This window comes from Stegostoma tigrinum, chromosome 2 (genome assembly GCF_030684315.1).
Source record: "Stegostoma tigrinum isolate sSteTig4 chromosome 2, sSteTig4.hap1, whole genome shotgun sequence".
Classification (NCBI taxonomy): domain Eukaryota; kingdom Metazoa; phylum Chordata; class Chondrichthyes; order Orectolobiformes; family Stegostomatidae; genus Stegostoma; species Stegostoma tigrinum.
The window spans coordinates 86,173,794-86,200,414 of record NC_081355.1 but is presented as its reverse complement, the minus strand read 5'-3'; the positions used below and the strand labels follow the sequence as shown (position 1 = coordinate 86,200,414).

Here is a 26,621-nt window from a genome sequence, read left to right as displayed (position 1 = left end):
TCCTAATCTTTAAACAGTGTGCCCTGGTTCTGGACGTCTTCATACAAGGAAGCATCCTTTCCAAATCCAATGTAGTAAGTCCATTAAAGATCTTTTATATTTGAGTCGTCACCCCTCACTGTTAGAAAGTCGAATGGAGACAAGCCAGTCTTTCCAACCTTGACTCATATAACAACCAACTCGTTCCTGGTATCAATCTGGTAAATTTGTTCTGAACCTTATGTTCCTCACTTCGTACCCATTCACAAAATAAATCAATAATTTATGCTTTCGTAACAAGTAGCAAATGTAATTCCCAAATTCTGGAATATGTGGTCATGCGGCATCATTGTGTGAAGCCAAATGTTTTAGGGCAAAGGTTTTTCTTAAACAGGTTGTATTTCAGAAATGCAGTATTCCATGTTGGCAATTCTGATTGAATAGTTTTTCAAAAATAAAAGCCGGCAAAAAAGTTTTGTTCTTGTAGGAATAATAGATTTTGTGCAATTGAAAAGTCATCAACTCGCTCAAACTTGAACTCTTCCTCCTTGCAGATGCTGCCCACACTGTTGAGTCTTTGCAAGGTAAAAAAGTGTGGAGCTGGATGAACACAGCAGGCCAAGCAGCATCTTAGCACAAAAGGTGACATTTTGGGCCTAGACCCTTCATCCTGGCCCCTTTAACTTGTCTGTCTCCTCTGCGCTTCCGATCCGCCTCCCCGTCTCTCCCTGTTTATTTCAGAACCCTCTTCCCTCCTCCTTTTCTGAAGAAGGTTCTAGGCCCGAAACGTCAGCTTTTGTGCTCCTAAGATGCTGCTTGGCCTGCTGTGTTCATCCAGCTCCACACTTTATCAGTTCCCATTATCTGAGTCTTTGCAAGGGTTTTCCTCAATATTATTTTACACAATTTGCTTTGTAGTTGTGCTAAAATTTTGACTCTTGAAAAAAAAAAATTTGCTGCTGACTTAGTGGAAATTATTAATAAATTGGATTATAAGTTAAAACTTAGCATATTTCAGTTTGAACATTGATGCAAACATTCACTAATCACTTTCATTGCTTTTTACTGTAGTAGTCTTGTGTACAAAGTCTATTTACAATGGAAAAGTATTCAGAAGGAATGCCATTATTCTTGTTTGCATTGGAAAGTAAACTTAAGAGTAAAGAAAGAAGATAATATTTTGGTATAGCTGCATAGAGTTTATTCTTTGCATATGGATAGATTAAATAACTTCAGGTGAAACACCTTAAGTGTTTCCAAATATGGCTGCTCTACACCCAAGTCATAATCTGATAATTCGATGCCGAACATCTTGGTGAGATGGTCTAAGAGCCTTGAACAGAATGGTTAGTGTTAAAACTGCATGCCCGCATGTTGCATGATAGTCAGTACTTGTTACAAGTGAGAAAGTGAATTTTTGTTGAAAGAACAAGGTGACATGCATGTTGGAAAATTAAAGTCCACATGACATCTTCGTTTCAAGATATCTTAGATTTGGATTTGTGGATCATTGGTTGTGCAAATCAGCTTAACAAGGCCACAAAAATGAGAAAGAAAAGCTTTCTTGATGGATAGTATTGTTGAAGTAGATAAGTTATGTATGATTTGTATGGAATTTTGATTAAGCTACACTTGTGGCTTTGTGCAGTTTTGGTCAATGTTTGAAACAACATGCAGTAGTGCTGGAGAAGATGTAAAAGCATAGAGATTTGATAGTACAGAGATAGAACGTAGAACAGTACAGGCCCTTCGGCCCACGATGTGGGGCCGAACTTTTACCCTAATCCTAAGGCCTATCTCACCTCCACCCAAACCTTATACTATCATCCATATGCCAATCTAATAGCTCCTAATGAGGCTGACTCCACTACCCTGTCCGGCAATGCATTCCACGCCCCCACGACACTCTTGAGTAAAGAATGTACCTCTGACGTCTCCCCTGTATCTACCTCCATTCACTTTAAAATTATTCCCCCTCGTAATAGCTACCTCCAGCCTAGGGAAAAAGTCTCTGGCTGCCCCACTCTAGATGTTACAACAAATAAGAAAAGATAGAACATGTTGGTTTTCATTTTGAAAACTAGAAACCAATCAGATGATCTAAGATGATGAAGATAGATAGAGACGATGAGATGAGGACTAAGGGCCATAAACATATGAGTCACTCATGAATGCAAGAAGGAACATAGCGGTGAATTAAGTAAATTGATTTCAGTGAAGGATGAGAAGGATAAAAGTATCTGCTGGGAACAAGAAGTGTGGAGCATGAGGGGATGAGCATCCTTATTGAGACGACGGATAAGTTGGCTTGAATGCCCTGTTGCTGTGCTGTTTTGTTTCTTGCAAAAGCATCTTGATATTGGAGATGATTTATTGACAGCAAGAATGAAAAGGTATTTGCAGAGTTAGGAAAACAACTAATTTCATTTACCTGTAACAAAAGCTGATCACTTACTATTTAATCAAACTGTCTAACTCTGTTGAATGGATGCTGCCCATCTGCTTTTTGGTGTGGCTTCCCGGGTGCAGAGAGTGCTGTGTATTTTTCATGTGATTTTTTTGGTTTATGAATGCACCCACTTCTGATGTGTGGTCTTTCACCTCCGCACCTCTTGTAGTTGCTTTTTCAGCCACTTAGGTTTCTGTGGAATTTTATTGCTAAACCTTCTCCCTGTTGCCTTTGATCTCCTTTTCAAACCCGATCTTATGATTGATCAAAGAAGCAGTTTTTTTTTGGTCCACATCCTTCCTTTTCTGGCCCAAGATTCCTTTATCTAATGTCTCTCTACAGCATTGTTGGATATTTTACCATGTTAAAGATAAACGTTGAATGTCATATGAAAGTGAACCTTTTATTATAAAGACAACTAACATTTTTGATTGCATTTCATTACCATATTTAATTGCTTGAAATAGGTTTGTTGATCTTTTATTTTGTCAGGCAGCTAAATATTGCCAAGGAAGGCTTTACACAAGCTAGCCTGGGGTTACTTGCGAATCAAAGAAAGAGACAGCTGTTGATTGGACTACTGAAGTCTTTACGCACAATTAAAACACTGGTATATAATTTTTACACATTTAAACTTATTTTTATTTTAGTTTGTGCGAAATATTTCTCACAAAGTGTTTATTTTGTTCTTTACAGCAACGGACGGATGTGCGATTAAGTGAGATGTTGGAGGTAAGCAATCATGATTTAAATTCTCATAACACTAATAAAACAGTGGTGACTGGTCACTGTATTTTCAGATTATAAATTTTAAGTGTGAAGTAAAATGTGAAAGATTATTTTCCTTCACAATTTTTTGGATCAGTATCATATTTGGAAAGTTGCAACCTATTGAACTAATATAGTATGTTAAACTTTGCAATATCATAAATGGAGATCGAAGAAGCAGTATTTTGACTTCCATTCGTCATTGTCACACGTCATAGCTGTTTGATCTGTTTTCAGTTTTGTTGCCTTGGCTTCGAGCTAATTTTGGCTAAGTTTATTACCGTATAGAATTTGGACAAGTTCAGCTCAGGCTGTAGTTAAGTTGATTTGAATAAAAAGGATCAAATATTTTGCAACAGGCAGCTTTGAGAACACCTTCAGATTGCAACTGTTGCAGCATTTGGAAGCTGTGATCCTCTATAACTTGCTGTAACGGTCAGTGGGGATGTTGGTACTCGGGCCAGACTGACTGACTGCCTGCCTACTTTGGAAGAATCATGGAGATCTCTTGCAAAGCAACTCTCCTAACAATTGTCTTATAATTTGTTTTTTTGCTTGAACATTAATTTTGTCAAGTATCAACATTTGTATGTTGAATTATATGTTTTCTATGTTTAACTACTATGATGTTGCTCTGTTGATAGATCTAATTAATAATTGTGATCCTAATATATGCCGCATTATATTGTATGCACAGTTTGAGAAGTTCTTGAATTCTTACAATGTGACTTGAGAGAAACACACATTCCTTTCTGTTTTTCATTCCTTTTTGGCCACCTTGCCCATTATGGCACCAAATTGCTTTTCTCTTTTGGGTTGTCCTTTGTACTTTGACTACTGCTTTGTGTTCTTCTTTCCTCTCTTAACTTTCCAGTATATTTTCTTGCCTCCAGAAGATGAAAAATGTTTGAGTTCACCAATTGGATTGAGGGTCAGTGGAAAAGAAAATCTGGAAAAAAGCTACTGATTTGTTTTAATGCATTTTAAATTACTGGTCGAAGAAATTTATACCTCATGTCATTTTACAACAGAAGAGTCCCCCACTTGGCCTAACACAAGCTTGTCAAATTCACTGAAACCAATTTATCCATTTTCTGTCAAGAGCAAGGCTTGCATTGCTGATGAAGAACTGTCTATGCCTCGTCCCAGAGGTTAAATGGAAAGTCATTAAACATTTTACAGGATGGCGTGACTTGTAATTCTGTTGTGTAGGGTTGTTTTCTTTCCCTGGAGACAATCTATCCTGGTGGCATTTCGTTAAGCAATAGTTGGCATTCCAATTCAGTCAGGAGCTACAGGAGGTGTTGAGCATCTGACTGACTTTGATTTGTAAAAAACTGGTGTAAGGGTCACTGCAAAGTCCAGTCACATCATTAAAGAAGTGATTTTCGTTTGTCTGTTTTAATGTATTTTTAAAGTCTTAAGTAGATACTTTTGGACATTGGTTTTTGGCATGCTCATAGTCTGAGGATTCCGATTTTTGTCAACTACAGTTGAAGAGTTATTTGGGGAATTAAAAGTTTTAGAAGAGTTCGATATTTATTCTTTTTTTGCGAGAGAGACAACTGCATGTTTTCCCAAGATAATGAAATGTGAGGCTGGATGAACACAGCAGGCCCAGCAGCATCTCAGGAGCACAAAAGCTGACGTTTTGGGCCTAGACCCTTCATCAGAGAGGGGGATTGGGTGAGGGTTCAGGAATAAATAGGGAGAGGGGGGGAGGCGGACCGAAGATGGATAGAAAAGAAGATAGGTGGAGAGGAGAGTATAGGTGGGGAGGTAGGGAGGGGATAGGTCAGTCCAGGGAAGACGGACAGGTCAAGGAGGTGGGATGAGGTTAGTAGGTAGGAGATGGAGGTGTGGCTTGAGGTGGGAGAAAGGGATGGGTGAGAGGAAGAACAGGTTAGGGAGGCAGAGACAGGTTGGACTGGTTTTGGGATGCAGTGGGTGGAGGGGAAGAGCTGGGCTGGTTTTGGGATGTGGTCGGGGAAGGGGAGATTTTGAAGCTGGTGAAGTCCACATTGATACCATTGGGCTGCAGGGTTCCCAAGCGGAATATGAGTTGCTGTTCCTGCAACCTTCGGGTGGCATCATGGTGGCACTGCAGGAGGCCCATGATGGACATGTCGTCTAAAGAATGGGAGGGGGAGTGGAAATGGTTTGCGACTGGGAGGTGCAGTTGTTTATTGCGAACCGAGCGGAGGTGTTCTGCAAAGTGGTCCCCAAGCTGCTGCTTGGTTTCCCCAATGTAGAGGAAGCCACACCGGGTACAGTGGATGCAGTATACCACATTGGCAGATGTGCAGGTGAACCTCCACTTAATGTGGAAAGTCATCTTGGGGCCTGGGATAGGGGTGAGGGAGGAGGTGTGGGGGCAAGTGTAGCATTTTCTGCGGTTGCAGGGGAAGGTGCCGGGTGTGGTGGGGTTGGAGGGCAGTGTGGAGCGAACAAGGGAGTAACGGAGAGAGTGGTCTCCGGAAGGCGGACAGGGGTGGGGATGGAAAAATGTCTTGGGTGGTGGGGTCGGATTGTAGATGACGGACGTGTCGGAGGATGATGCGTTGTATCCGGGGTGGTGTGTGAGAACGAGGGGGATCCTCTTTGGGTGGTTGTGGCGGGGGCGGGGTGTGAGCGATGTGTTGTGGGAAATGCGGGAGATGCAGTCAAGGGCGTTCTTGACCACTGTGGGGGGAAAGTTGTGGTCCTTGAAGAACTTGGACATCTGGGATGTGCGGGAGTGGAATGCCTCATCGTGGGAGCAGATGCAGCGGAGGCGGAGGAATTGGGAATAGGGGATGGAATTTTTGCAGGAGGGTGGGTGGGAGGAGGTGTATTCTAGGTAGCTGTGTGAGACGGTGGGCTTGAAATAGACATCAGTTACAAGCTGGTTGCCAGAGATGGAGACTGAGAGGTCCAGGAAGGTGAGGGATGTGCTGGAGATGGCCCAGTTGAACTGAAGGTTGGGGTGGAAGGTGTTGGTGAAGTGGATGAACTGTTCGAGCTCCTCTGGGGAGCAAGAGGCGGCGCCGACACAGTCATCAATGTAACGGAGGAAGAGGTGGGGTTTGGGGCCTGTCTAGGTGCGGAAGAGGGACTGTTCCACGTAACCTACAAGGAAGCAGGCATAGCTGGGGCCCATGCGGGTGCCCATGGCCACCCCCTTAGTCTGTAGGAAGTGGGAGGAATCGAAAGAGAAGTTGTTGAGGGTGAGGACTAGTTCGGCTAGGCAGATGAGACTGTCGGTGGAGGGGGACTGGTCGGGTGTCCAAACCAAAGGACAACTGCAACAGTCTCATTTTAAAGTGATGAATCCCATCACCCAACTAAAAGTTCTTTCTACTTTACAATTTTAACAAGCTGCAGATCGGACCATGCTTATCATGGGTAGTTAATATTATTATGAGATGTTGCTATGGATAGCAGTTGGGTTTATTTACCTTACTCTTTTTTCTCTTGTCAGTGTAGGCAGCAGAATTTAGATTCTTTGGTTGAGACTTGATTCGTAGAATGATACAGAATGGCCCATTGTGCATGCTCCGGCTCTTTGATCGAGCTGCCTAGTGCCTCCCACCTTTCTGTTCTCGACTCACAAAGCAGTAAAGTATTTTTTCTTCAAGTATTTATATGTTTTACTTTTGAATGTTACTATTGCGCCTGCTTCCTCCAGCTTTTCAGGTTGTGCATTCCGAATTGAAATAACAATAATAAAAAAGAGTTTATTTGTACCAGAGATAATGGGAACTGCAGATGCTGGAGATTCCAAGATAATAAAATGTGAGGCTGGATGAACACAGCAGGCCAAGCAGCATCCCAGGAGCACAAAAGCTGACGTTTCGGGCCTAGACCCTTCAGAGAGGGGGATGGGGGGAGGGAACTGGAATAAATAGGGAGAGAGGGGGAGGCGGACCGAAGATGGAGAGTAAAGAAGATAGGTGGAGAGAGTGTAGGTGGGGAGGTAGGGAGGGGATAGGTCAGTAGAGTTGCAATGGGAGAGAGATTCCCTGAGGTTGGTCCGGAGGGAGGAGGGTAACTTCTTCAGGTTAGGCATCCCTGGAAGAGGCTTCGCAGTGAGGTTAAAATAGTATCAGAGATAATGGGAACTGCAGATGCTGGAGATTCCAAGATAATAAAATGTGAGGCTGGATGAACACAGCAGGCCAAGCAGCATCCCAGGAGCACAAAAGCTGACGTTTCGGGCCTAGACCCTTCATCAGAGAGGGGGATGGGGGGAGGGAACTGGAATAAATTTATTTGTACCACCTCTGTTTCTGTTGCCTGTATCCACAATCGCTGTACTATGATGGAGGGGAGGGGTACTACAGGGAAAGAATGGTTTTTATTTCAGAAAATTTGCAGTAATTAAAGGACACTGGTCCAATTGTGTAACTGACCGATTAAGGACTCCTTATAAAGAAAGCATTCTGCTGTGTTGATTATTCAACAAAAATGCATGTTAAATTCTTGGAATCATTTAAGAAGCAGTATGATGCTCTGGAGTACTGATGTTGTTTCTGGATATTTGAGCTGAAATGACACCTACAACGAATTGGAAGAAATAGTATGTGGAAACTGGAAATATACATTTACATTTACTACCATGATATAACTATTTCCTTTGTTCATTCAGGAGATGTGTGTTGCTGCTGGGCCAGTGGTTATTACCCATCATAATTGTCCTTTTGGAAAGTTTTCAAGTGTTTCTGCATTTTGAAGGGGGAATGTGGTGACATAATAGTAATGTCACTAAATGTGTAATCCTAGGCTAATGCTCTGCGGAGCATAGGTTCAAAAGTACCTTGACAGATGCTGAAGTTTGAAATAATTTTAAAAAAAAAATCTAGAATTAAATTCTCATCTGGTGGCAACCATGTTGATTGTCATGAAAAAAACCCACCTGGTTCATTAACACCGTTTAGGGAAGGAAATCTGCATCCTTACTTGGTTAGGCTACCTTGTGACCTCATTCCATGACTTAATTTTTATAACAAAAAAAAATCAATGCACTTAGGAATTCATGCATGTTAAACCGCTGCAGTCCAGACGGTAGAGGAATTCCCACACTTGACTGTTCCAAGATATTGACCTGGTGACATTGAATAAGTGACAATATTTTTTACAATTCAGATTGTGGGAATCCTGAAAATGGAGGTATTGCCATGCATCTACTGCTCTTGTTCAACTACATGGTAGAAATCTTGGGTTTATGTGCTGTTGAAAAAGCCTGAATAAGTCAGTAGAATGTACCTTGTAAGTGGCATACACTGTAGGCACAGATGTTGATAATTGAATGCATGAATTCTTAATTTTGTGAATGAGGCACCAGTCAAGCAGACTATTCTGTCCTGTGCACATCATTAAGTTCTGTAGGAAGTCACCAGATAAAAGATAAAGCCAATTATGATAGTATCAGTTCCAAAGAAACAGAATTAGATCATTAATTTCTTAAAATGGCTCCATGGCTCACTTAGATCATAGTAAATTGGCAGCTCAGTTCTTTTTGGTCACCATTAATCCATAATTAAAGAAAGATGTTGACTGAGGCATAGCAACAGCAATAGAATAGTTACAGCACAGAAAGAGACCATGCAGCGTATCATGTCTGTGTCAGCTGAATAAATGAGTTGCCTGTTTTAATCCCACGTTCTGGCACCTGGGCCACAGCCTTGTAGATTACAGAGATGCAGATCCGAGTTGATTTTAACTGAGTTAAGGATTTCTGCCTTTGCTGCCAAACTGGACAGTGAATTCCTTTCCACTGCCCTTTGCATGAAAAATATTTTCCTTTTTGACCCCTCTATTCCCCCTACAGGTTGCATTAAATCTGTACCTGTTGGTAATTGACCTCTCCACTGGGGGAAGCAGGTCTTCCCTGTCCACTCTATCCAAGACCCCACATTATTTTGTATACCTCAATTATGTATCCCCTCAGCCTTCTTTATTCCTAGGACAACAGCCCAAGCCTATCCAATTTTTTCTCCTACTTGCAATTCTTAATTTCTCGCAACATTATTGTAAGTCTCCGCTGTACTCTGTCTAGAGCAATTATCTCCTTCCTGTAATTTGATGATCAGAACTCTGCACACAGTTCCAGCTGTGATTGAACCAGCATGTTGAACAGACTCTCAGAATTGTTATGGTTTAGAAGGAGGTCAACTAGCCCATTGTTTCTGCAGCAGTCCCATTACCTACTGCCAATCTCTTTCCTTTTTCCCCAAGCCCCTGTTGACAGTTTCTGTTGAAAAAAATCATCCAGTGCCCTCTTGAATGCTTCAACTGAACCCGCCTCAACCACATTTTTGGGCAGTGCATTTCGCACCATAACCATTGATGTGTAACAAATTATTTCCTCACATCACCCTTGCTTTGCTATACATTTTGAAAATTACATCCAAGTATTTGTATTCAATTCCTCACCCATTGAGAGAAGAGTATCCCCATATTCCTTTTCCATCTTGTCAACCTGTCCTGTCATTTTCAGGAGCCTATGGACATCCACTCTGAGGTGTTTCACTTCATCTGCTCCTCATATACCCTCCTGTTGGTTGTGTATTCCCATGCTTTGTTGCAAATACAAAACCTCACACTTCAGAGCTCCACTGAGACCCAGATCATGGTTTTCGTCTACCTGAATGATCAGGACATGGATGCTGGGTTTGGCTTATCGTAGTAAAAGGACAGTGTTCTGTTGTACCATATGGCCTCATTGTCATCCTATTTATTTGTTTTGTATTTATGCTGTGAAGTCTGGGCTTATATTTATTAACAATTTTCGAATTTTTTACAACTGAAAATTTGTTCTATTGGTTTTGTTGAGGTCTGAATCCTTTTGTGATTGTTTTGTTTAAGGAAGAAGATTATCCTGGAGCAATACAACTCTGTTTGGAATGTCAAAAGGCAGCTAGCACATTCAAACACTACAGCTGCATAAGGTAACATTGATCTATAAAAAACAAGTCAAATAAGAAATTTCTGTTTGTCGTTCAAGGTTTTGTTTTGCCAAACTTTGAACTCTTTTAAATGAAGAGAGAAACTACTAGTAAATCTGGTAAGCATGTTTTGGTGCATAAAAATGCATCCTGACCCCCTGAGACAACCTGTTGGGTGGCTTTCAATTCTTTGTGTGGTCAAATAAGTATTTGCAATACTTCTGTTAACTCCTAGGCCTAACATTGAAATGTTGATGCTATCATTTTAAAGGAAAGCAGTACTGGAGTTCACAGGGTCAAAACATGTCCTGAAAGCTTTAAGCATAGAATGCAGAAAATAGCAAGATGCTTTGAAAAATATCAGTTGGTGGGCTGTATTTATATTACAGATGGAAAAATGATTGATATATTTGACACTAATTCTAGATAAGAGCAAGACATACTAAACGTTAACCAAGATCTCCAAACTGACACATTCTCTTTATCTTGTCATTTGGATCATATCAGAGCAGTTACAGTCTTTCTTTGTAGAAAAAAAAACTTCCATATGTCATTCAGGTTTCATGCAATTTTAGTATCTGGTGTAACAGCTTCAGAATTTGCTTTATAAACAGACTTCTTGACTTTTGTTTAGCTTTGTTCTGTGTACTTGCTGACTGCTGATATTAGTCAATGGATCAGCCACAATCATTGGCAAGATTTGTGGGTACAGCTTGATTTGGCAAGTGGACTGTAATGGGGTGCTATAGCCCAGCAGCAGCATCAAGAACAGGGGAAATGTAGAAAAACTGGGGAAAAGCTGTACATTCTGGAGCAATCACTATACGATCGCTGAATGTTCAATACTTGTTCTCTAATCCTTTTCAATTGTGTTTCATGGATAATATTTTAGATTAAACAACTTATTATTAAAAATCTTAGACTCTTCAGTCTTGGCTCATATTTTGAGCTGAGCAAATTCAGTTCTGGTAAAACAATTTGAATCCTTAATTGAACTTCAGAATGCATAAAACCTGAGGCTTTGAAAAACTGACATTTACCGTTCTTCAGTTTAGTTAGTGCAGTCTAATGTTCTCTTCAACCATTGCCACTTGTTGATATCGAGGCCTCTACTTCAGTGAAAATAAGTTGTCAGTGGCACCAGTGTATTGAGTGTTCAAGGTCAAGACCCTAAATACCCCATCTATTATGGAATAACTCTGGAGGGAGAGGGAAAGAAAAGTCAAATGAGATGAAGCAAACATGAAAAAGAATAGCATATCCTTATTCAACAGAGGATGCAAAGGCTGTTCCATCAACTACAGATCAACTAGTTCAACGTCAGTACTAGGAAAGGTTTTAGAAATAATAATCCGGGAGAAAATTGACAGACTTTCGGAATCATTTGAGTTAATTAATGGGAGTCAACATGGATTCAGGAAAATTAGATAGTGCTTGATTACAGATTGCATTTTTTGATCAAGAAACAAGTTGAAGAGAATGTGTTGAATACAATATGTATGGATTTTAAATAAGTGACAAAAGTATCTCTCAGAAAAGCTGATAAACATCATTGTAATTCATGGAATTGGAGTATCAGAATCAATATGGATAAATGGCTTAAGGCTCGAAAGCAGTGAGTTATGTTAAATGGCTGCATTTCAGACTGAAGGGTGGTAGGCATTGGTGTTCTGAAATGTCAATACTAGGATCACTTTTTTTTAAATATAGAGAATAAATAACAAACAGTGAGGATGGTGCTAAAACTACATTAGAGAATAGCTAAGATACCACAATGGGCGGACAAATAACATGAAATTTAATAAAGAAATGTTTGAGGTGAAAGCTTTTGTCGCAAAAGGCAGAGGACGTACAAACAATGGAGGGATGTGTGGGCAGGAATCCCAAACTAGGACTGTGACTACAGTTGATGTAAAATCTGAAAGAACTGCAGATGCTGTAAATCAGGAACAAAAATAAAATTGCTGAAGAAGCTCAGCGGGTCTGTCAGCATCTGTGAAGGATAAAACAGTTAACATTTCGGGTCCGGTGACCCTTCCTCAGAACTTGAACAGTTCTGAGGAATGGTCACCGGACCTGAAACGTTAACTCTGTTTTTCCTTCACATGCTGCCAGACCTACAGTTGAGATAATGAGTTTTAATTTTGGGCTTGCCAGTTCTGTAACAGTAATGGCTGCCAATGAGCTTTGATCAAGGAGATGCCTACTCTTTCAGGCCTTTGTCACTGTTAGTTTTCGTGGTACCTCACCCATTCCTTCTGTTTTAACTCCTCAGTAAGGACTATGTTCAAGCCTCAAAATGCACCCACATTGGAGAAAAATGTTTGTGGAACACTGGTTTGGGGAAGGTGAAACCTGGGGGTACATATTCATCGAGCTTTGAATGTTCTGGATGTGAGTTTGCTCGCTGCGCTGGAAGGTTAGTTTTCAGACGTTTTGTCACCATTCTAGGTAACATCATCAGTGAGCCTTCGATGAAGCGCTGGGGTTATGTCCCGCTTTCTATTTATCTGTTTAGGTTTCCTTGGGTTGGTGATGTCATTTCCTGCATTGGTGATGTCATTTCTTGTTCTTTTACTCTGAGAAAAAGAACAAGAAATGACATCACCAATGCAGGAAATGACATCAACCCAAGGAAACCTAAACAGATAAATAGAAAGCGGGACATAACCCCAGCGCTTCATCGAAGGCTCACTGATGATGTTACCTAGAATGGTGATGAAACATCTGAAAACTAACCTTCCAGCGCAGCGAGCAAACTCACATCCAGAACCTCAACCTGAGCTACAAATCTTCTCAAAACTCACTAGCTTTGAATGTGTCAAGACCTAAAGATTCATATTTAGCAAAGCATATGGGCTTGTCAGTTTTGTTAACAGAAGAAAAATTGCAAAAGCAGGGGTGTTATTCTGAATTGTTATAAAGCTCCAGTCAGCCCATAAGTAGAGTATTTTGTCCTGTTTTACTCACCAAAATGCAAGAGTCCCTAAAAGGGTGCAGCGAGGATTTTCTGCAATGTTTCTAGGGATTGATGAGTTTTAATTACAAGTGGACAAGGTTGTTCACCTTGAAACGAATGATTTTGAGGGGAGATTTGGTAAAGGTGCACAAGATTGTGACCGGTTTAGATAAATGTGAGCCAAGAAATGTTGTTTCCATTAGCCAATGGGAGAAGATCTAAGGGGTATGTTTAAGATTTTGGGCAATATATACAGAATGTGTGTGTGGAAGAGCTTTTTCATGTAGCTTGATGCCCACAAAGGTAGTGGAAGCAGACGTGACAAGCGATTCCAAAAATTGGATAGGTACTTAAACAGAAAAAAATTTGTTAGGTTACGTCTGCAGAACAGAGGAATGAGACTTGATTGTGTCTTCCACAGGGTACTGACTAGCATTGGCATAATGTGCTGAACTGTCTCCATTTGTGCCATAAATCACACTGACTAATTCAGTGAACTTGAGATGGGCAGCAATTTGTTTGACAGAAGATACAATGATATATTGAGTCTAGATTTGTAAGCAAATAGTATGGACAGATTGAGATTTAAAACAAATCTGTCTTCCTCTTCTCACCATTTGTCTAAGGAAGTTGTGATTTACTTTTTCCTTTAAAAGAATGTGACATATAACTCCCATAATTACAGTTTAATGGACTGACTTTTCAAAGACGGATACAACACTGATAAAAGAATTGGGATTTATTTCACTTTCTGCCTCTCTCAGACATGGTGGAAATCTCACAACATGAGTGCACTTTTATAAACATGCAGGGAGATACAGAATCAGAACAGGTAAAATGATAATTGTGTTTGCAGTGACTGAGGGATGCTAATTTATCAATATCTTTGCTTTAAAGTGAAGTAAAAAGTCCAAAGTTGGAGTTAGCAGACTTGAATCTCTTTCATGAGGGTGGGTTGGCTGGGAAGCTAGCTAGTGAATTACAAGCTGTTTCTTATTTTGAAATATCTTTTAAGTCCTGCAGATTTTTTTCTTTGAAATGTGACTTCTACTTTGCCATTTTGATGAAGGGAAATTTTTGTTTGCAAGAGCACACCTATATCTTGCTGCATGCTTTTGACAAGCCAGAGGCTTTTGCTTTGCACCCCACGATTAGGGATCTCAATTATTGTCAGTAGATGTTGTATGGAGAAGCACTGGTCCTTAAAATATCTGGGTTATTTCAAATTTGTTTAGGCCAAAAGGCAGTTGGGTTCAGTTCTGTGAGAGTCATGTGCCCAAACCTTCCAGGGAAGGAGAATTAATTACCTTTAGGCTACAGTCTTGCGTGGAGGTAACACCTGGAATAGATCAGGCAATCAGCTAAATAGAAAGTCAGTAATTCATCTTATGGGATGGGTGTAGCTTGCAATTTTTTTTTTCTTGACAATATGGTCACTAGAGGTGATAACAATTTTTCCTGTCTAAAAGGTCTGGAATGTTATCTGGGTGCTAATTGTCTGGTTGTTCTTGACTTGAGAATTTTGGGGAAAGTTATTGACAAGCCTTGTCTCATAATTGTTGAAGCCATCTTTGGGCTATTTACTGTGTATTTAAAATAATTTCTGGATATGTATAGATATGTATTACCAATGGACTTTTACTCTGTAACAATTGTTATACAAAATGCCATAAAAGTCCAAAAAAGCAATTCATGAAATTAATGTAATATCATTCTATTTCATTGTATGTATTGTTGGGGTAGACTGTTGAATTATACTAAGAACTGGAAATCTGAAAATAACAAAAACAGAGATTGCTGGTGAAACTCACCAGATCTGGCAGCATTTATGGAGAGAAAACAGTTAACATTTGAGTCCAGTGATTCTATTTCAAAACTAACAGTAGTTAGGAAATGATAGTATTTGTGATGGTGAAGAGAGTAAATGAGTAGATAAGTGAAGACAGAGCCCAAAGAGAGACAAAGAGAAAAGATAGGCAGGCAGACAAAGGGATTGTAAGCCAGGATAGAAGAGAAGTTGGATATGTTCTGATGGGGACTATGAGTAGTTGAAAATGGGTTGGCTGTGGTAAAAGCAACCCATCTCATAACAGGATAATAGTGTGAAGCTAGATGAACACAGCAGGCCAAGCAGCATCTCAGGAGCACAAAAACTGACGTTTTGGGCCTAGACCCTTCAACAGACGTCAGCTTTTGTGCTCCTGAGATGCTGCTTGGCCTGCTGTGTTCATCCAGCTTCACACTTTATTATCTTGGATTCTCCAGCATCTGCAGTTTCCATTATCTCTCCCAACTCATAACAGGACCTGGTGTGTGGGGGTTAGTAGTAGATGTGAAAGGAAGTGTTCATGCTGTGAACTTGTTAAACTTAACAATGAGTCCTGAATGCTGTAAGGTACCTGGGGAGAAGATCCTCCAGCTTCTTACATCGCGTCTTCCTGGAACACTTCCTGGGAGACAGATGTCGACATGGGGACATAGTGGTTTATTGAAGTGGCAGGCAACTGGATGCTTAGGACTGTTTTACAAACAGTCTTGATCCTTGCAAGCTGTCATCAAATGTTCCCTCGAAGCTGCACGGCTGCTCTGAGGGTCTACATATCTCATAGGCCCATGCAAAAGAAAACACAGATCAGAGTAACATACATTGTCATCAGCTAAATGTTTTATCTGTTATTAAGTGGACTTACGAATACAAGTTAGTCAGATGTTTCTCCCTCATCAAAAACAAAAGTTGTCAAAACACTTTTCTTGGAAAGACCTTCCTTTTAAAACTTAAGGTACTGGCTTCCTCCATCTCCAATTGGTCTTGTTATTTCCTTAGGTTCAAATTTTCATTTTGGAGATATTGTTGCCCGCAGCCATGGAAGGACAGTTTCATGGGCAAAGTTGCATAGGGATGGAGGAACCTGGGCAAGCATTTGTATAAATCGTTGAATGTGACATGACAAATGTCAGGGTAATTAGCAAATCACATGGGATCAGAAGCTCCATAAATAGAAGCAACAGAAGTTCAACAGAAGTTGGATTATGGATCATAGTTGTCTGATATTTATTTTGTTTTGCTCAATATTTGCATTGTCAAGGGAGACATTTCAGAGTCACATTTAAATGTGTATTTGTTCTTCAGTTACCTCAGGATTTGTTATGAGATTAAAAGGCTCAAATTATATGGAATCATGCAATAACAAGTGGGCTTACTGAACCAAATTGGTTTCTGCTGGATGTTCCTGTGTTTGTATAGTGTTAAGATTTATCATCATCAGTGTCTCATTGTTTATGAATAACCTGCTCAAAATTGAGCAGAGATTTGATTGTTTTTTAATACTGAAGACAGAGGACTCACCAGTTTGTAGCAATGAACCTGAATTTATGAAACAACTTAATTAGCTAATTTAAGAAGCATCCTAAAATGAACATGATTATGGTTTTTTTCTCGAACATTTGGGTTTTTATGATATTCTTCACATATCAAATTTTATCTTAAGACAATCTGTGACATGTAAAATGTGCTGAAGAAGTTGCTAATGTTTGAATCTTTATGCAAAAGGAATTTGTCATTTTCTAAACATGTGTTCATCAATCATATTACTCAGAAGACTCAATTTAACTTGAGTTTAACTGGAGAGACATTTGTATCAGGCACCTTTGGCAGCATCTTCTAACCCTGCAAACTTTCCCATCTAGAAGTACAAAGAGCAGTGGATAGAAGGGAGCACCTTCCCCTTCATGCCACACACTATCCTAACTGGAAACTGTGTTTCTGTTCTTTTACTGTTGCTGGGTCAGGCCTGAGCCCTCTTCATAACAGAACAATGGGTGTACTTGTGTCATATGGATTGCAAATGGTTAAAGTAAACGATTACCACAAGCTTCTCAAGTTCAGTTAGTAATTACAGTGATGCCGATGTGCCATGAGCAAATAAATTAAAAATCAGTTGATTAATTAATATCCCATTATGACTTTGAAAAGATTGTAGATGAGGGAATTTATTTTTCTAGCTTTATTTTCAAGCTTGTAAAAACACAATCCCTTTTAATACTACTTAGAGCAACCAGTTTTGGTAAAATCATTTTGTAATAAATTTAGTGAATTGAAGAAGAATGACCGACCATTAGCTTAGCTACATGAACAAATGCTTAAATTGTTGGAACATATTCGAGGGACCTAACCTTTGTGTTTTGCCTTAGAGATTAAATAAGTGTAAAATGTTTTGCAGATCTGCTTTGCGGAACACCTACACTCGGTTCACACTAAACAACTGCACCTTGCAGTCACGAACCACTTCAACTCACCCTCCCATTCCTGAGACGACATGTCCATCCTGGGCCCCCTGCAGTGCCACAACAATGCCACCTGAAGGTTGCAGGAACAGTAACTGATATTCCACTTGGGAACCCTGCAGCCTAATGGTATCAATGGGGACTTCACAAGCTTCAAAATCTCCCTTTCCCTGACTGCATCCCAAAACCAGCCCAGCTTGTCCCCACCTATCCCCTCCTCCCACCTCAAGCCCCACCCCCATCTCCTACCGACTCACCTCATCCCATCCTCCCGACCTGTCCGTCTTCCCAGGACTGACCTATCCCCTTCCTAACTCCCTACCTACACTCACCTTTACTGGCTCCATCCCCGCCTCTTTGGCCTGTCTGTCTCCTCTCCACCTTTCTTCTCCTCTATGCGTCTTCTATCTGCTTGCCCCTCTCTCCCTATTTATTTCAGAACCCCCTTCCCCTCCCCCATTTCTGAAGAATGGTCCAGGCCCAAAACGTCAGCCTTCCTGTTCCTCTGATGCTGTTTGACCTGCTGTGTTCATCCAACTCTACACCTTGTTATCTTAGATTCTCCAGTGTCTGTAGTTCCTACTATCCCTGAAGCTTCTTGCTTCCACATTTGTTAGCAGTGAGAATCATATGACTATTTACTTGGCCATCTTGACAACCATGTTGCTCCAAGAGCGCTTTGGTTCTGTGCTGGATATTTTGGAATAGAAATGTTCTTTGAGGCCAGCAGCAGGCACGACCATTTCATTGCCTACCCTGAAATCGAGGCTAAACATTTTAGAAGCTTACGTCAGTCTTCCAGCATCGCAGATGAGGGAGGGCTAATATGTACAGATGTATTGAGGGGAAGGAGTCACAAGAATTGGAAGCAATCTAAACATAAACCAGATAAGCAAGTGGAAGTTCAACTATCTGAATGTGACCTGAACAGAAGTTTATCGGCAAAAGATTTCCTGCAATGAGTACTACTTTTGGTCCCTTTTTAACCTAATATGTAAAATTCTGAACAAGGAAAGATGTGCTTTTGGATCTCGTAATGGAGTACAAAACAGAGCATACAAGGGAAGTAAAAGCATGGTAACATCCAGGCTGCATAATATGCCTGAAGTTGATAGAGAAGGATATTAATATGACAAAGACCAGGATATGGGTGAAGGAAAAGCTGATTTTTTTTTTAAGGACTGGGCATAGAATTTGGGAAAATAAATAGGACAATATAAATAATGTAGGGAAGAAGTTTGAAAAAGGAAAGAAGAGCCAAAAAAGTAAATTGTCAAGGTCTTATACTAACAATAAAAAATTTCATAGGCACATCACATTATGATAAAAAAGCTGTGATTGGAATAGGGCCATTAAGGGATAGATCATATCAAGGAGTAATTCTTATACGTTGGTATTGTGTGGAATAATGGGGCAGGTAGATGTATCAGCATTGAGTTACATAAGTAACGAGGACACTTGATAAAGATGATGTATTGAAAACACTAATCAAGCTTTGACAGGATAAGATCTCTGACCCAAATGGATTGCATCCACATAGTTTCAAAGAAAACAGTGAAGAAATAGCAAAGGCACGATTGCCTTTGTTAGATAGTCCTTTGTTGGATAACAGTGTAGAATCAGAAGACTGACTTCTAATATTCTTGTATTAAGGAATGTGTTGGGAGGCATGCTGAACGGGGGTGTCAAACTTTAAATTAGTCAATTGAATGTTTGTGATAGGGAAATAAGGAACCTTTATGAAAGGAGAGAATAGAGGAGCACCTCAATGAAAAATATAATGAACAGTCAGGATGAATTTGAGAAGGGGAAAATCTTACTTGATCTTCCATTTTTGGAAGTTGCAACAGTATATTAAGACAGTATAAATAATTTGTATGGATTTTCAAAAGTCATTTATTAAGTTTTCCCACAGGTTACTGAATAAACTTAGATAATTTGGCATGAAGGTGCAAATAGCAGAATAGATTGTTCCCTTGTTTTAAGACAGAAGGAATTGGAATGCAGTAGTGTTTCGTTATTTGGAATGGCGGGAGGAGGAAATTGTACTCCACAAGCATGAGTGCTAGGACTGCCGTGCTTAACTTACAGGAGTAATTTGAACTTTGGAATGAAAACACAATTTCTAAGTTTGCAGTTGGTGCCAATTTGAAGAGGATAGCCTATACCTAGAAGTGCAACAAATTGCTGGAGGACATTGACAAGTTTGCAGAAACGACAAATAATTGGTAAACGAAATCTAACATTGACCAACCCTGGTACAAAACAATAGAGTGCTCACTTATTGCTTGGAAGGTGCAAGTGTTGGTGGAGTAAAAGACCAGTGGGGGTTTGAGAGTAGAAATATCCATAAGTTGCACCACAAGTTGGCAAGGTTGTTAAAAGCAAGTCTGGGTTGAGGATTTCTTTCTAGAGGAATGGAATTAAAAAGAAGTTAAGTTGTATCTGTATTGAACCTTAGTTAGACCACACTTAAGAATACTGTTTGCAGTTCTGATTACCATACTATGAAAGTGATAAGAAAACAGTTGACAAAGCTGAGGAAAGATTTACAAAGAAGATGCCAGAAATGAAAATGTATACATATCATGGAATAATTTATAAACTGGGTCATTTTGGGGGTGGCGTGGGAGGAAAGCATGCTCAGGAGTGACATCCTAGATATCTTTAAACTGAGCAATTTTGAGAGTAGGTACAAAGAAAATGTTTGCTCATCTGGGAAAAGAACATATCTGGAGGCCATGTATCTGGGAAATCCAATTGAGAATTTCAAAGCTAACAAAGTGTGAATCTGGATGAACACAGCAGGCCAAGCAGCATCTCAGAATTTCAAAGCAGTTGGCTATGCAAAGTGGAGTGAGAATGTGCAAAGTCATTATCACAGGAAATGGTTGAATTTGATAGTGTTAGTGTTTTCAGGGAAGCTAATTGAGCCTCTGAGAGATAAGGGCATGGAGGGTTTGGATGATAATTTAGATGAGGTAAAGTGGGAATAAGCTGAATGAGAGAACATTCCAGCATCAATTTGTGAGTTTAATTCCCCATTCCTGTGCCCATAGCTTAAAAACATTGATTCAGTTCCTATATTGGCGTGTGATCTCCTCACCCTGCTCCACATTTGATGCTGAGTTCTGCCCCTTAAGCTCCATAACCAATTGCATCTTTCTATTAGAAAAGATGCCTATGGTACCTTATGGACTATGGCTAATTATCTAGGTTACAGTCTTTGTAATTCCATTTATTCATCAGAATGAGATGACATTGGCATTTGTGATTTTATTAGTACTTAAAGAAGAGCTAATATTTTTTGTTTTTTTTTAGTGAACTGAATTCAAAATTACAGGATACATTGGAACAAATAGAGGTAGGGATTTTAAATAAAATATTTCTAATTATGGCTTATTAAATGACAATGTGGAAAAGCAAGCTATTTCCCAAATGTTGCACATATGCATGAATTCATGTTGATCGTTTATATGTTTAAAATTAATTTTGTTAACCAGACATCATCAAAGCTTAATTTAAACAAAAAAAATGTTAGTGTTGGTAAACGCATCACTCTTGGAACTTGGTATCACAATGTTATGTTGGCAAATGGTTTTGCTGCTCCCATTCCCCTATTCCACTTTGAAAATGAAGCACTGCCTGTCTGGTATTGCTCAAATTTGGCAATTATTAATTGTTTCTGTTACTTCACCAGTAAAAGTACCTGAATGGTTTTCATCAAAAAAATCAGGAGAAGAAATTTGATATGGTTTTAGCAGAAGGAATCATTTTCTGTTACATTCACATTCATAATTGGTTGTCTAGTACATGCCATTGACCCACATTTGAGAAATGACTGTAACATGGCCCATGCTTACGATTTCACCTGTGTTCTTGGTAAATTTGCTCGTTGGTATTTTTATTGTTAACTTTCTGAAACGAGCATTTAAAAGTAATGTTTCAAAGAGTCGCTTACTTTTTGAAACTATTCTTGGACAGAAATCAGTTGCTGTTGTTTTTTGACTGTGATTTGGAATTCAGAAATATGTATGGGTGGAGGATAAATGATTGCAGTATTGTCGCACCTATTTGTCTTTTCAGTTCTTTTGGAGAATATAACCGAAAGCTGAGTTAAATATAAAGTTCAATCATTTTTTCAGCCATTTCAAAGCTTAAATTTGATTTTCATCCAATTAACTAAAAGTGAAAATAGTCATTGATCTACATTTGGTTGATTGTTATTTCATTGTACTTCATTATGACTTTTTTAAAATCTAGGAACAATTAGATGTTGCACTGTCAAAAACCTGCAAGCACTTTGAAGTCGGTCATTATACCAAGGTACAACTTGCTTACAGATTGCTGGGAAAAACGCAGGTAAATATAATTTAGTATTGTGGTATTTATGTTTTAGAAAAAGCCTTAGTCATTTGATTTACCTAGTGGCATTAATTTATTTTCTGGACTTGAATGTTTAGAAATGCCTGATGCTTTGTGCATTTTAGCATGATTTTGCAAATAGTACAGTTTTTGAAATCTGGGCTGTTCTTTTGTTTAGTTTTTTTGGGAAGCATTGAAATTAGTGGTCATCTCTAATGGCTGCAGACTGCTGAGTTGAATGGATTGGATGTTTTGTGTGTTACCTGAAGTGGGAGGAAGCCGCACCTCCATTTCCTAGCTACCACCTCATCCCGCCTCCTTGACCTGTCCGTCTTCCCTGGACTGACCTATCCCCTCCCTACCTCCCCACCTCTACTGTCCTCTCTACCTATCTTCTGTTCTCTCCATCTTCGGTCCGCCTCCCCCTCTCTCCCTATTTATTCCAGTTCCCTCTCTGAAGGGTCTAGGCCCGAAACGTCAGCTTTTGTGCTCCTGAGATGCTGCTTGGCCTGCTGTGTTCATCCAGCTCCACACTTTGTTATCTTGGATTCTCCAGCATCTGCAGTTCCCATCATCTCTGTTGTACTGGCTGCCTGCTTTCTGTAATTGTTCTAAATAAAGGTCTTGTATTTCACCTGCATTTTCTCCCAAAGACCTGTGCAATCATGTTGCAAACTAATTAGGCAACTAAAAGATTGCACAATTTTAGACATTATAAAGTGCACTCAAGCCCTCTCATCAAATTTGACAAATTTTCACCTCCAGTTGTCTGCATCCCCAACTCTAAAAGGTGAGAATTATCTAATTACACCTGTACAGCAGGACAACAAACTTGGGTAGCAGAGCTTTGCGTGACCTCACGTTTACACAAGGTAGAATGCAGAGACCAATGAATACATTAATTTTAGCCAAGTCTAGAGGTGACAAAGGCAAGGACAAGGGTTTCAGCAGCAGATAAGCTGATGTGATGAAGTTGCTTTTATAAATCTGAATCTAATCCCTGAGGTATATCTGTACTAAGATTATAAATATGTTGGTTTTTTTTAAGACAGTTGGTAAGGAGAAAGTTGGATTTAGTAGTTCAACAATGGAGGATTAAACAAAAAGAATGGCCTCAGTCTTCCTAATAATTGGAATTTCAGCTTATCAAGGATCGGTTGGTACATGAGCAATCTGAAAATGTTGCAGGAATTGATAAATGCTATTGAGGTTAAACTGTGTGTCATCACTGTACATGTGAAAAGTACTGGTTTCGGATAATGTGACAGGGAGAGGCATGTAGGTGAAATAAGAGGTGATTCTTGCGAGTCTAGGAGATATGTCGTACCATCAGCTTCAAAGTGGAGCTGTCCATGAAGTGTCCTGCCATCAGTTCTTTCTGGGGTCGAAAACAGCAAGAGTAACATCATAGCATGTCAATGACCTCTTTGTCTGATTGAAGATTTCTGTTACGGACGATCTGTAAATTGCTATAAGTTAGAAAAGCATTAATAAGCCGCAGAAATAAGTCAAAGTCAGGAGCAAAATAATAAAATAACAAGTAACCAAAAGAAGGGCAAGGGAAGGAGAGAAATGTTAACATAAGGGAAGTATGTTTAGGGCTGAGCCATAGTATCGCAAGGGAGCTCAGCCCATTCTATTACATGGCCTGCAATATGCGGGAAATCGTAAATGCCTCTGGCAGTCTGGATGACTCTCTCTGCAGGAACTTCTGTCTTTTTGTTCAACTCGAATGCTGAGTTTTGGACTTTGAGTATTGGCTGGAGGCACAACTGCATCCATGAAGCTGATCGTTATTTGGATAGCATATTTTTAGCAATGGGCATTAGTACGTCAAGGAATTGAAGTCAGAGAGGGAGTGTACTGTTCATTGAAAAGAAGAGTGGCAGACAAGTGCTCAGGAACTGTTTAGACTGCATTTCTCTCAAGAACAGTTTTTCTGTTATTGAAAATGTTGAGTTTGAGTCTGGAACATTCAGCCAGAACACACTCTGCCCTTGCAGATGTTACTGTGGAATGGTAAATTTGCATCTCTGGGACCAGGGTATTGGATATCACTGGCTGTAGGACATTTTGAGGGGAAGAGTTCAAACAGTCCGAGGACATGATTCAGTTTGGAATCAATGATATAAGTAGGAGGAGGGATGAGGCCATGCAGCAAGAATTTTGGGAGCTGGACAGCAGATTAAAATGTAGGACCTCAAGGGTTGTAATGTCTGAATTACTCCTGTTACCAAGTGCTGGTGAGTTTAGGAATAGGTGAACATAACAGTTGAATGCGTGTTTGAAGAGATGGAATGGGTGCAGGGCTTTAGATCCCTCCATCACTGGGTTTATTTCTGGGGACAATGGGACCTGTGCAATCTGATGTGTTGCGCCTGAATTGGAGTAGGATCAACATCCTTATTTGGGAAGTTTTGCTCGTGTGGTTGCGGCGATTAAACTAATTTGACAGGATTGGATGCAGAGTGGAATTACAGTAAGGGGGTAATGCACAGACAAGAAAATAACAATCAACGTTGTTGAGGAGGAAGTATAAATATAGCCAGGCGAAGGCCCAAGGGAGCATACTAGTGCTGGATGGTATTTATTTTAATGCAGGGAGTCTTGCAACTAAGGAAGATCAGTTGACAGTCCTGACTAATGCATGGAGATGTAATATCATTACTATCATGGATTTATGATTGAAAAGGGAACAGGGCTGTTAGCTCAATATTCCAGGGCATATAACCTTTACATATGATGGTGTATAAGAGGAGCTGATTTTGTAATATTGATCGAGGAGTCAATTACAATATTAAGTATGGGAGACATCTTGCATTCCACAAACAATGCCGTATGGGTGAACCTAAAAGCAAAAATAGGGCATTCAATTTGCAGAGGGTGTGCTACAGACCCCTAAACAGTCATGGAGAGATAGATAAGACAGACACATGGGCAAATCTTAGCGAGAAATAGAAAAATAACAGCTTAAGAAGAGTTGGGGATTTCAACTTGGCCAATATTTGCTGGGATAACCAAAGTATGAAAAGCTTATAGGGGGCAGAATTCTTAATGTGTCCAGCTCAGTTATGTAAACCACATTGTGGAAAACTCTACAAGAGAAGGGGTGATGTTGAACATAATTGTCAAGAACAAAACTGGGCAAGTGATAGGTGTGTCAGTGGGGAAACATTTCAGTGATAGCAGCCATAATTCAGTAGTTCTTAAAGTAACTTTTGGAGAAAGGCATTGGTGGATCAGAAATAAAGGCTCCGAATTGGGGCAGTGCCAATTTTAATAACAGAAGACAGGATCTGGCTGAAGTAAACCGGGAACAACTACTTGTCGGAAAATCCACATTAGAGTATTGGGAGATGTTCAAAAGCCTTATGAGAGCAGGCCTAACGTGTTCCCATAAAGATGATGGATTTTAAGTAGTAGCGAAACTAGATGAGGATGGTTCTGAATTTAAAAAGAGCAATTTAATTAGGAAAGGCAGGTCAGAGCAAGTCAGAGAGCAAGATAACTCTGAAGAATTAAACTACATTTGTTTCAATGCAAGGGTGTCTCCCAAGTATAGCGGATGAACTCAGGATATGTATGGAAACATGGGACTGTGATATCATAGCTGTGACAGAAATATGGCTGAGAGATAGGACTGACAGCCTCATGTTTGAAGGTTTAGAAGCTATAAGAAGGATTGAAAGGAAGAGGTGATTTGATTGAGGAAGACGTTACTGCTACACTTAGGATACTTCTGAGGAATCATCCAGTGAAGCTATATGGGTGAAACTCATAAATAAGAAGGGGCTGATCACCCTAAAGGGATTGTACCATAGGCCTTCCAATTGTCAGTTGGAAAACTGAGGATCAAATATGTAGAGAGATCTCGGATACATGTAAGAATAATAGGGTTGTAATTGTAAGGAATTTGAAGTTTCCAAATGTAACTCGGACTGCCATTGTATTAAGGGCTTGGTTGGTGAGAAATTTGTTAAATGCATTCGAGAAAATCTTCTTTATCAATATGTAGATATACCTACTTGAGAAGGAGCAAAACTTGACCTTCGCCTGGGAAATAAGGCGGGATAAGTGACTGAAGTGTTAGTTGGGGAACACTTTGGGACCAGCAATCGTAATTCTATTAGTTGTAAAATAGTTACAGAAAAAGGATAGGCCTTGTATAAGAGTTAAAGTTCTCTGCTGGAGTGAGGCAGATTTTGACAGTATGAGACAGGAACTTTCAAAAGTTTGTAGGAGTAGACTGTTGACAAGTCGAGGAACAAGTGGCAAGTGAGAGACTTTCAAAAGTGAGATAGCGAGAGTTAGAGGCAGTATGTTCCTAGTAGAGTGAAGGATGAGACTGGTAAGAATAGGGAACAATGAATAAATAAAGATATTGAGTCTCTGGTCAAGAACAAAGAGGAGTTGTATGTTAGGTACTGGTATTTCTCCTGTAATATGAAATTACGTTCTTGTGTGAATTCGCGCGATAGAAAATTGCCTTATAGGGAAATTGCTATGGAAAATTTCGACTGTATAGTAAAAAGTTACGTTATCCAAACAGCGGCCACTATTCAACAATTGTGTTGCATCCAATTCATGTTAACAAAAGATGCGTTATAACAGAAATACTTGTATAGATAACTGGGATCAAGTGAACATCTGAAAGAGTATAAGTGGTGCAGGGGCATTCTTACGAGGGAAATCAGGAGGTCAAAAAGAGGACATAAGCCTTGGCAGATCAGGTTAAGGATAATACAAAGAAATTCTGCAAGTATATTAAGAGCAAAGAGAATTAGGTCCCTTAAAGATCAACATGGTTGTCTATGTGTGGAACACAGGAGATGCAAGAGATACAAGATGAATACTTTGTGTCAGTTTTTACTCCTTAGGAGAAAGAAGTGAA

The 26,621-nt window shown here is 39.8% G+C and overlaps 1 protein-coding gene across 1 annotated transcript in view; it reads left to right on the top strand.

The window, feature by feature from the left end:
* vps50 (VPS50 EARP/GARPII complex subunit) overlaps positions 1 to 26,621 on the top strand; it is a 164,963-nt gene that overhangs the window by 52,508 nt on the left and 85,834 nt on the right. Inside the window, exons 7-11 of the mRNA XM_048557646.2 lie at positions 2,921 to 3,038; positions 3,125 to 3,160; positions 10,043 to 10,125; positions 20,687 to 20,729; positions 21,629 to 21,727. Of these exons, the coding sequence (XP_048413603.2) occupies positions 2,921 to 3,038; positions 3,125 to 3,160; positions 10,043 to 10,125; positions 20,687 to 20,729; positions 21,629 to 21,727 (379 nt within the window). The remainder of the gene's footprint in view (positions 1 to 2,920; positions 3,039 to 3,124; positions 3,161 to 10,042; positions 10,126 to 20,686; positions 20,730 to 21,628; positions 21,728 to 26,621) is intronic.